At 40.5% G+C, this 12,235-nt stretch overlaps 1 protein-coding gene across 1 annotated transcript; it reads right to left on the bottom strand.

Annotated features, from left to right (window-relative positions):
- Nucleotides 1–446: 446 nt before the first annotated feature.
- NDUFAF4 (NADH:ubiquinone oxidoreductase complex assembly factor 4) lies at nucleotides 447–10,460 on the bottom strand. The gene is made up of 3 exons (XM_027551371.1): nucleotides 10,227–10,460; nucleotides 9,285–9,388; nucleotides 447–2,301 (listed from the first exon to the last, which is right to left on the bottom strand). The coding sequence occupies exons 1-3, from the start codon at nucleotides 10,360–10,362 to the stop codon at nucleotides 2,014–2,016; spliced, it is 528 nt and encodes a 175-aa protein (XP_027407172.1). The 5' UTR covers nucleotides 10,363–10,460; the 3' UTR covers nucleotides 447–2,013.
- Between the last annotated feature and the right edge of the window lie 1,775 nt (nucleotides 10,461–12,235).

The following is a 12,235-nucleotide window of genomic DNA, read 5'->3' as shown; positions in this document are numbered from 1 at the left end:
TGTTAATACATGTAAAGCACCTAGATCAATGCCTAGTACAGTAATTGCTTTAAAGATGCTAGCATTATTACCTGTTTTACAATTGAAGACACTGCCAACATCACATGGCTAGAGGTGATGCTGAGATCTACATCCAGATTTTCTGAATCTCAACTCCATGCTGTCTGTGACACCACTACTACCCAACACTCTCCTACACATGATACAAAGCAGTAATAAGCTAATCAATGATATGGGAAGGAGTATATCATGCGACACTACATAACCACAGCCATATTTACAGCTACCTATCCACAGTGTAGATCTGAATAGTGAAGATGGCTCAGAAACAGCATTACTATGATTCAGGTACAGGTACTGACCTTTATTTGGTAAAGGAAAACAGTTTTGATGATTTACTGAATTTCTAAAACACAATTTTATAGACAGAATTCTTGTTTTCTTAAAAAAAAAAAAAAAAAAAAGGTTTTGAACCAAATATGGTCTAGGGATAGTTGATTCACATAATGAAACTGCATCTGAACACAGCTTAAAATCCTCCCATCTCCGTCAGTTTTTCTCTTCTCAGCGTTACAAAGGCCTCATTCCATCATCATGCTTAATTCCTCAGCACCTTCCATATTATTCCCAGGGGAAATTCCTGGGAAGACGGGGATGCCTGTCTTCCCTCAGAAAAACACTGATAACTTGAAATTTTTCTTACCACATTCTATGAGTATTCCCACAGCTCACAGAAAAAATATACCACTAGGACTTTAAAATCCTAAATTCTGGGCCTGACTATGTCATAAACTACAGAATAATCTTAAATAGGTCAGGAAACTTCCTCAGGTTTCTCATCTGAACTGCAAAAATTCAAGTCGAATTTGTTCCATCCTTTGTAGTTATTATGCATCTTCACAGTAACCTTTTGACTTAATAAAGCAGCATTATATTCATTTTATAGAGGAAACAATCTCAAAGAGGTTATGCAATCTACCCAAACTCCCAGAGGTAGTAATATTGCAGAGCTAAACTTACACAACCTTGCTGAAGACCCTAGTACTGGCTCATACTGTGCTCCTAAGTTTGTTAAATGATCGAGACAGCAATTTTCCAAGTCTTTTGCGGTGATCAAACGTTATATTTCTACTTGTAATTTTTTATCTCTTCTTTCAGCCAGTATTTAAATCGGAAAAAAACACATGTATTTGATCACCAAATTCAATTTACCATGGTTCTTTAACTATGCTTTAAAATTATCTTGTACTTTTACATTAAGTCCACAGAAAACTTATTTTTTTTTCAGAGAGTTTCTACCACCTGCCTCTCTGAAAGCTTTTGGACTTACCTGTTTGGTTGTCAAAGCAGAGGCTGACAAAATTTTATAAACACCAATTCTTGCTTGTATTTTTAAAAAGTTATTTTATATGTAAAATTCATTCAAAACAAAATAAGTCTCCACTAGTTCTTTTTCCCTGGAACAGTAATAAAAATATATTTTCTACTGTTTTGTATCCAGTCTCCTGTCTGCCATTATTCAGGAAACATTGTTATTGGACTTCAATGTCAAGCGTCCCTTTCCTCAACAAAAAAACCTCACAGTCTTAAGAGTCAGGAAAACTCTTCCTTTCACTATTCCACAGGAAGAATAAACCAGCTACCTACACTGGAAGATGAAGCTCTGAATGTTAAAGAAAGGATTCAGGATATTTCCCAAGAGGCTACATGACCAATTTAAAAGCTGATGATAGATTTGCTTAAAATACAGTAATTTTTATTTACAGTAAATTTATACATGTGCTGATTAGTCATGCTGATATTACATAAGAACACAAACTAAACCAAAGTTTAACAGAGAGAAAAGTCAATCCTATCAGCCATCCTGAATATTCAAAAGAGTTCATAAATAGCAAGCTCTCACAAAGAGGTAGCTCAACACAATTGGTAATTTATATAATTAAACCTGCTACAAATGAAGAAAATAAACAGGGCATGGGGATGAGGACAGGAAAAGTCCTGTCAAGATTCTCTTCATTTTGATTCTATTGCTTTCTTGCCTTCCGGGGGGAAGATTTTGACTTCAAAAGTCACAAAATATTTGAGAAGGGAATTTACATCTTGCTGTTCTAGATGGTATTCTTCAGCTATTTTCTTAGCAGTCCATGTGTCTGGATAAAGTTTATGATTATTGAGAAGTGTCAATGCCTCTACAATGGAAATTTTGCCTTTGGGAATGTTCTTAACGTCCATCATGTCAAACTGATGGTCTTTCGGCAACCTGAACTCCTTAGGCTTCTGACGTGCTGTGGCATCCTTTACCTAGTATCAAAAGACAAAAACCAAAAAACAGGCTTTTAGGATGAGAGCAAGGATTTGACATCTACTTTCGTGCCTTGAATCTCTATTTTTCTTCTTCAAACAAGTATTACCCGTGCTTCTCCAAACTACATTTTCTCTTTAAGATGAGTCTTAGTTTGATGGTGCTTTTGCCATATCACCATTTCACAACCATAGTTCAATCATTACGTAGAAATCAATCAAATGGATACCATCCACTCACCACATTATTTCATATATATTAAAAGAATAACAAGTTGGTTGGAAACAATAAACTGCTTTAGGAGGGCAGGAACCTGATGCTGCTCTAACAGCTTACCTGACAATCTTCATTCTTTTCCCTAGTTTTGTATTCATATTCAGTTCAGTTCAATCGCTCAGTCATGTCCAACTCTTTGCAACCCCATGGACTGCAGCACGCCAAGCCTCCCTGTCCATCACCAACTCCCAGAGTTTACTCAAATTCATGTCCATTGAGTCAGTGATGCCATCCAACCATCTCATCCTCAGTCATCCCCATCTCCCCCTGCCTTCAATCTTTCCCAGCATCAGGGTCTTTTCCAGTGAGTCAACTCTCAGCATCAGGTGTCCAAAGTACTGGAGCTTCAGCTTCAACATCAGTCTTTCCAATGAGTATTCAGGAGTGTAAGGAGATCCAACCAGTCCATTCTAAGGAGATCAGTCCTGGGTGTTCTTTGGAAGGAATGATGCTAAAGCTGAAACTCCAGTACTTTGGCCACCTCATGCAGAGCTGACTCACTGGAAAAGACTGATGCTGGGAGGGATTGAGGGCAGGAAGAAAAGGGGACGACAGAGGATGAGATAGCTGGATGGCATCACCGACTCAATGGATGTGGATTTGGGTGAACTCTGGGAGTTGGTGATGGACAGGGAGGCCTGGCATGCTGCAATTCATGGGGTCGCAAAGAGTCGGACATGACTCAAGAACTGAACTGAACTGATGGGACCAGATGCCATGATCTTAGTTTTCTGAATATTGAGCCTTAAGCCAACTTTTTCACTCTCTACTTTCACTTTCATCAAGAGGCTCTTTAGTTTTTCTTCACTTTCTGCCATAGTGGTGGTTATCATCTGCTTATTTGAGGTAATTCATATTTCTCCCAGCAATCTTGATTCCAGCTTATGCTTCTTCCAGCCCAGCGTTTCTCATGATGCACTCTGCATAGAAGTTAAATAAGCAGGGTGACAATATACAGCCTTGACGTACTCCTTTTTCTATTTGGAACCAGTCTGCTGTTCCAAGTCCAGTTCTAACTGTAGCTTCCTGACCTGCACACAGATTTCTCAAGAGGCAGGTCAGGTGGTCTGGTATTCCCATCTCCTTCAGAATTTTCCACAGTTATTGTGATCCACACAGTCAAAGGTTTTGACATAGTCAATAAAGCAGAAACAGTATTTTTCTGGAACTCTCTTGTTTTTTTCGATAATCCAGCAGATGTTGGCAATTTGATCTCTGGTTCCTCTGCCTTTTCTAAATCCAGCTTGAACATCTGGAAATTCATGGTTCACATATTGTTGAAGCCTGGCTTGGAGAATTTTGAGCATTACTTTACTAGTGTGTGAAATGAGTGCAATTGTGCAGTAGTTTGAGCATTCTTTGGCATTGCCTTTCTGTGGGATTGGAATGAAAACTGACCTTTTCCAGTCCTGTGGCCACTGCTGAATTTTCCAAATTTGCTGGCATATTGAGTGCAGCACTTTCACAGCATCATCTTTCAGGATTTGAAACAGCTCAACTAGAATTCCATCACCTCCACAAGCTTTGTTCACAGTGATGCTTCCTAATGCCCACTGGACTTCACATTCCAGGATGTCTGGCTCTAGGTGAGTGATCACACCATCGTGATTATCTGGGTCATGAAGATCTTTTTTGTACAGTTCTTCTGTGTATTCTTGCCCCCTCTTCTTAATATCTTCTGCTTCTATTACGTCCATACCATTTCTGTCCTTTATCGAGCCATCTTTGCATGAAATGTTCCCTTAGTATCTCTAATTTTCTTGAAGATATCTCTAGTTTTTCCCACTCTATTGTTTTCCTCTATTTCCTGGTGGCCTACAGTCCACGGGGGTCACAATGAGTCGGACCCGACTAAGCGACTTCACTTTCACTGAGGAAGGCTTTCTTATCTCTCCTTGCTATTCTTTGGAACTCTACATTCAAATGGGTATATCTTTCCTTTTCTCCTTTGCTTTTGGCTTCTCTTTTCTCAGCTATTTGTAAGGCCTCCTCAGATAGCCATTTTGCTTTTTTCCATTTCTTTTTCTTGGGGATGATTTTGCTCCCTGTCTCCTATATAATGTCACAAACCTCCATCCATAGTTCATCAGGCTCTCTATCAGATCTAGTCCCTTAAATCTATTTCTCACTTCCACTATATAATCGTTAGGGATTTGACTGAGGTCATACGTGAATGGTCTAATGATTTGCCTTACTTCCTTCCATTTAAGTGTGAATTTGGCAATAAGGAGTTCATGATCTGAACCACAGTCAGCTCCCGGTCTTGTTTTTGCTGACTGTATAGAACTTCTCCATCTTTGGCTACAAAGAATATAATCAATCTGATTCATTGTTGACCATCTGCTGATGTCCATGTGTAGAGTCTTCTCTTGTGTTGTTGGAAGAGGGTGTTTGCTATGACCAGTTCATTCTCTTGGCAGAACTCTATTAGTCTTTGCCCTGCTACATTCTGTACCCCAAGGCCAAATATGCCTGTTACTCCAGGTATTTCATTGCATTCCAGTCCCCTATGATGAAGAGGACACCCTTTTTTGGTGTTAGTTCTAGAAGGAATTGTAGGTCTTCATAGAACCATTCAACTTCAGCTCCTTCAGCACTACTAGTCAGGACATAGACTTGGATTACCATGATATTGTGAATATCATCAAACCCAACAACTCTTCTTTTATGATCAGTTTCCTTCTTTTCAGTTCAGCTTTAAAAAACAGTACTTGTGATCTCATATCCAGAGGATTACATCTTAATCCAGAGGACATTTTTTAAGCAAACACTGCTGACCACTCCCACATACCCACAACTATTTTTGCTTTGGTTTCCATACCACCTCTCTCCTAGTGTTCCATCTGTCTCCGCAGTGGTTCCTTCCTTGCGGTCTATTCACTTCAGCTACCCTGTAAATGTTAGTATGCCCCCAAGTTCTGGCCCAGGCCCTCTTCTCACTCTACACATTCCCCCCAAGCAATCCCACCATCCCCTTATTATTATTATCCACACATCAATGACTCTCAAATATGGTCTCAAACCTTGACCTTTCTCCTGACTTTCAGATCCCAATTCCCAAATGACTAACTACATTTTTACTTGATAACCTATAAATACCTCAAAGATCAACTTGTCTAAAGCTGAACTTGTCCCTTTTCTCTGAAAATACAATTTTGTCCCCATATTCTCTAGCTCGGGGACCAACTCCACCCATCTCTCATAGCCCACTTCAAAACTCAGTTTCTTTTATATTTAACATTTCCCTCTCCTCACTCATTACAACCAATCAATGAACAAATCCTGCTCATGCTTCTAAGTCCCTCTCAAACCTGTTCATTCTCTCCCAGTCACTAATTACCTTTGTCCAAGCCAATGTCTCTTACGGGAACTACTGCAAAAGCCTGGTCTCCTCTTAACTGGGTAAAATGCCTTTCCCTCCCTCCCTCCCAGCCCACCCTCAAAACTGCCCTCAGAATGAAGCAGATCTAAAGTCACTCTTCCACAGGAAACTCTTCAATGACTTCCAACTGCCCTCAGGATAAAACTCAAATTCCTTAGCAAGACAAATACAACCTTCATGATTTGGCCCCTACTGACTTTCTACCCCACCCCATTTCATCGACCCAGATTCATCCCTCATACTTTCTTCTAACTGTGGGTGTGTGCATTCTCAGTTGCTCAGTTGTGTCCAGCTCTTTGCAACCCCACCAGGCTCCTCTATCCATGGGACTTCCTAGGCAAGAAAACTGAAGTGAGTTGCCACTGCCTCCCTCCTCCAGTGGATCTTCCCCACCCAGGTAATGAACCCAAGTCTCCTGCAGCTCCTGCACTGACAGATTCTTTACCATTGAGCCACCAGCTCCTAACTGTACTGAACTCTAAAGGCACCACACACTCTCCTACCTTCATATTGTAACTCTGGCCTGAAACACTCCTAACTTCTTCACTTTCCAAAAACTCAAGTTTCCCTTATCTTCCTAGTTCTGTATCTTCTTACTACCTAATATATACTTTTTTAATCCAGTTTTCCCTTCTGATTAATATTAAATACTAAAATTAACATGACACTGAAAAAATCTGATAAATTCAACATCCTCTTTTAATTAAAAAAAAAACTCTTAGCAAATTAAAAATAGAACAAAACATCCTGTGATAAAAGTATTTTTCAATCAGACCAAATCACTTTATTTTAACTAATTACAGGCACCCTATGCAAGGAAAGAACAGGACAGAATAATAGACACAGTAAGAGGAGAATTAAGTATAAACACTAAAAAGAGAGAAAATTGTAATTCCATTCCAATGGTATGAGAATATCTTTAGAAAAATATAAAAGAATCAACTGAAAAACAAAGAGAAATAATAACCTAGCAAAGCAGGCACGTGCAATACAAAAATCACTTTTTTTGTGTGACATATTAGCAATAAATAGTTAAAAACTTAGGGAGAAAAGAGATCTCATAGTAACAATCTTCCCTGTACCCTTCGAAGACTCAATAAAACAAAAATGTTAATTCTCAATTAATCTATAAATTCCAATTCAATTACACTCAGAATCAAAATAGGACTTTTCAAGAACTTGTTCATATGGGGAAAAAATGTGTGCCAAGAGTCAAAGAACTTCTGAAAAGAAAGAAAGATGATCATAACAGGTATCAAGATACTTTACAAAGTTTTATTAATTAAAATAGTATAATTCTAGTGTAGACATAGAAAAATAAATAGAACTGATGAATCCGTTAACAGACTTATAAGTGTATGTATTAGCATTTTAAATGAGTGGGGAAAGGACTGGGTTATTCAATAAATTATATTTAGACAACTGACCATCCAGTTGAAAAGTTCTCCCTCACCAAAAACTTTAATGCCAAATAAAGATTTTAACATAAAATATATAATCATAAAAGTACTAAGAAAATATAGAAGACTTTATGTTAGACTGAGTCCATACAATGAAAGACAAAAAGGCTAATATATTTCACAAAATTTTGAATAGCAATAGATAAAAAGTCGGACAAAAGTAAATTATTTGACATATGAGAGCCACGGCATCACTGATGTCTAAAGACATCACAAATCATTAAGAAAATTATGAACTGCCCAAAAGAAAAAGAGACAAACATAAATAGGCATTTCAACCTTTTCTTCACTATCACTTGCCCATGAATGAGTTTTTTCAGATTTTTCCTAATACCTCTCCAAGAAATTTTAACACCACTGTGTATCTCCTAAGTATTATATTTACATTCCTATATCTTATACATAAGAAGTATTAAATGGTTTTTGTTCCCCAAGAGTTAATTTTAGAATGAATAAGTACATGTGAGAGAAACAATACCGAAGTATTATCCAACACCTGTCTAAATATAAAGAACACAAACATCAACCCCTATATATTTGTGTGTGTGTGTATGTGAACATCTGATAACCGAACCCTGTAACTGTTGTTGTAACAAGTTACAAACCTTACTTTACATGTGCGTTTTCTCTTCCCTACTTAAAATTATACTAATAACTATTAACATATCTGTGCAGTTTATTGCCTATCTACAGAGAAAGACTTTGGAGAATTTTAGAATGAAAAGGGAATGGTCACTGGTACTTCCCTCTCCTTTAATCAAAGTCTTCTCCCTGCTTAGAAGCTTCCTGCCCCCATGAACTCATCTGGCTAACACCCAGCTGTTGTTCAGGCCACTTCCTCAGAAACCATCCCTGGTCCTTCTGTCTCAAACAGCTCCCTCTGATATGCTCAGTGCCTACATTTCCTCTTTACAGACTTCGCAATTATGTACCTGTGGCTGCTCATTTGTTTAATGCCTGTGTCCCTCACAACACTATAAGCACTGTGACAGCAGTGGACTAGAACTGCTGTGTTCATCACTGTACACAGAGCACTTGTGCCTGATATTTACATACAGGTTCCCACTCCCAGTTTATTCTGCCATCTCCCTGTTTTTACAAATCCTATCTGAATATTTTCTTAAAAACAAACAAACAAAAAGCCCACCAACAACACAATACTAAAAAATGTTCTGATATCAGAACATACCTCAAACCACTGAAGGAAGAGAAAATAGTATTAAAGCTCTCTCTTACTACTACTACTACTACTACGTCACTTCAGTAGTGTCTGACTCTGTGCGACCCCATAGACGGCAGCCCACCAGGCTCCCCCGTCCCTGGGATTCTCCAGGCAAGAACACTGGAGTGAGTTGCCATTTCCTTCTCCAATGCATGAAAGTGAAAAGTGAAAGTGAAGTAGCTCAGTCATGGCCAACCCTCAGCAACCCCATGGACTGCAGCCTTCCAGGCTTCTCCGTCCATGGGATTTTCCAGGCAAGAGTACTAGAGTGGGGTGCCATTGCCTTCTCCAAAAGCTCTCTCTTGGTGTCATTCAAATGTCATTCAAGTGACCAATTGTCATTTGGTAGAAATTTCCTACCAAATCCTATAAATTCTGAAATAATAGAGGTGCATTCAAATAATCCTTTCACAAGTCTGTTATTTTTTCACAAGTCTTTTAGATTTCAGCAAATACCTCTTGCTTAGACCTCTGTGCTTCAACTTTGCCAAAGCTCTGCATTCTGGTTCAGAAGCACACTGACACATGTATAAACATGCAGAGCCCTCACTCTCTTTTACTATTTGCCACACTTCTCTACGTGATTCTCCTGGAGCTCCAAGGAGTTATAATATACATTTACTTAATGAAAACACACATTACCTGCAAAGAAGACACGGGATCTTGGGAATCAACATACACGTCTTTTAGTAATGACAGCAGTTTGTCATCTTTCCTATCAATTTCTCCCTTAATTTCTGGATGGCCTAAGGAAAGAAAAAGAATGTTACAAATGTAAAGCCAAAGAAAATTTCCTATAAGATCCTAACACTTAACACAAAACAGTCACTTTTTTTCCCCAAAAACTTTAAAATTTTTATTTTGCATTGGGGTACAGCTGATTAACAATACTGTGGTAGTTTCAGGTGAACAGGAAAGGGACTCAGCCATACATATACACGTATCCATTCTCCCCCAAATCCCCCTCCTATCCAGGCTGGCACGTTATACTGAGCAGAATTCCATGTGCTATACAATAGGCCGTTGTTGGTTACCCATTTTATATACAGCAGCGTGTACATGACCTTCCCAAAGTCCCTAACTATCCCTTACACGGCCCCTCCTCCCCCGGAAACCATTAAGTTCGTTTTCTAAATCTTTGAGTTGCTTTCTGTTTAAGACAGTCACTTCATTTTTTGCTTAATCAACATTCACTCGAACACAGTAGGACGTGTTTTAAATGTAACTCATAATGCTAGGTCAAGTTCGGTGTCCACTGTTCGGCGAAGACGTCTAGAAAGTTCTCCTGCATAGGATTGCTTCTGATTCTGATTCCTTGTATCATGCCGCAAAGTATTAAAGCCGGCGAGGGCGGGGTCAGCATGGGCAGACGCCGACACCTCCAAGGCTACGAAGTAGGCGGAGCCGCCGACTCCGCGGGAGCAAGGAGACAGTCTCAATGTCACCAGCCCGGTGGCGCCACCTTCCCGAGTTCGGCTGACCCAGGTGACTGCAGCTGACCCCGGTCACCCCCACCACTGCACCGAGGTCCACCACTCAACCCACACCCGGAGACCGAGCGCCGGGACCCGAGGCACCACTTACTGCTCATCTGCTCTAGCAGGAGGTTCTTGGTGGAGGGGTGCCTGGGAGCAGGGGAAGGCTTCATTCTGCTGATTTCCCGTTCCGCCCGGTTCTCTAGGTTGAAATTCCTGACTGCGCGAGCCACTGCAGCCCCCATTTCTTCACAACATGATGCCCTAAGTTACACCACACGTGGTTATACACCGGCGCGGGCGACCTCCGGGACACACCGGAGCATGCGCACGTCTGGGGGTGACCCGCACTGGAGCTTCAAAACGCGCGCTAAATGCGTGCAGTTTGCCCCCTAGCGGTCGGGAGGGCACACGCCGCGTCTCCACCCAGAATATCTCAAAGGGAGCACCTCCCTCTGGGGCGGAGACATACTCCCACCTGCGGCTGCTTCCCGCGATTTGGGGCGGGACTTAGGGCTTGGGCACACCTTGTTTTTACGCTCTGCAGCCTGGTGGAGTCCGGCGGGAAGCTTTAAAACAGTTTTCTTGCCGGGATTTCCCCCAGGTTTTCTGATTTAATCCCTCCCGAGTGAGGCCTGGCGTTGGTTCAAGTTCCCCACGTGATCCCACAGTTGCAGGCTGAGAATCAAAGTCTAAGCAAATGGACCTTGAGTTCTTTCACGGGTCGGTGCAACCAGAGGAAGCCAATATAAATGCAATTAATGGCTAAAGGAAGGTTCTAAAATAGCCCTTTCCTCCTTTTATGAAAGGAAAATAGTGAAATTTTACTCATTCTCGATGAATATTTGTTCTGTCGCTCTTTTGTTTAAATGTCGCTTATTTTCCTGTCCCGTTGCCTGTTGCGTCTGAATCTGAGCCCTGTTCTCTGTTCCCAGAATCTTTTACATCGCGCTCTCGTAACGCATTTGACGTCTCGATTTCCATTATGCTCTCCTTTTCCTTCTTTTTGTGTATTTTTAATGCTAATTTGGATAAGGCAATGGCACCCCACTCCAGTACTCTTGCCTGGAAAATCCCATGGACGGAGGAGCCTGGTAGGCTGCAATCCATGGGGTCGCTAAGAGTCGGACACGACTGAGCGACTTCACTTTCACTTTTCACTTTCATGCATTGGAGAAGGAAATGGCAGCCCACTCCAGTGTTCTTTCCTGGAGAATCCCAGGGACGGGGGAGCCCGGTGGGCTGCCGTCTATGGGGTCGCACAGAGTCGAACACGACTGAAGTGACTTAGCAATGCTAATTTGTGTTGTGTCTCTGTGCCATTAAGCATTGAGTCATTGCGTCATACCTTAGCCTATCTCTCCTTTGTTCTATACCTTTCTTACTCTTTTTAAGCCACGGAGACCTCCTTGTAATTTAGTGAAAGGAACAGCCAATAGGAAAAAAAAAACAGACAACAACAAAAACGAGCGGTGTTACATGTTTTCTTAATCTTCCTCTTTGTCTCTCTCTCCCTCCCTCCCCTTCTCTCCCTCTTGCTTCTCCGTCTGAAAGGATTACTGTGTTGCTTTTATTTAAGATTCTTCAAAAATATTGTCATTAATTCATAAAGAACCCACTAAAAAGTAGCAGAGTTTCCAAAGTTACAGCATTTTTCAGACTGTGGCTGTAAGATCTGTTTTTAGGGTTCTCAGCTCTCAGCAAAATGAAGTTTAAAAGCAGTGAAATGATACAACAGTAAGTTAAGTAATGCTTTTTAAAAGAATCTCAAACTAAAGAAAGGGCTGTTTTCTTTAAAGAAAACTAATAAAATTATTGCAATAGTAATCATACCAAAAGTTCTACAAGGGACATAGCTTCCACCATTAACTATCATGAACTGTTCTTACTGGAATTGGTATTTGAAATTTGCAGAGGCTAAAACCAGTGTTTTCTGGTAGTGTTAATTGTGAAGTTATCCTGAAGGTGGCAGGCTGCTCCAAGAGTTCCATCTTTGAGACAAGCATGCCTGTAAGTGCTTTAGAGCACAGGTCTTCATATTTCTACCTATATACACCAAAACATTTTCCTTTGCCTCACACATGTATGTGTTTCAACGATTATGGTAGTAATCCCATT

Source organism: Bos indicus x Bos taurus, chromosome 9 (genome assembly GCF_003369695.1).
Source record: "Bos indicus x Bos taurus breed Angus x Brahman F1 hybrid chromosome 9, Bos_hybrid_MaternalHap_v2.0, whole genome shotgun sequence".
Lineage (NCBI taxonomy): Eukaryota > Metazoa > Chordata > Mammalia > Artiodactyla > Bovidae > Bos > Bos indicus x Bos taurus.
Note: the sequence above shows the minus strand (reverse complement) of the source record. Positions and strands in the feature narration are given on the sequence as shown.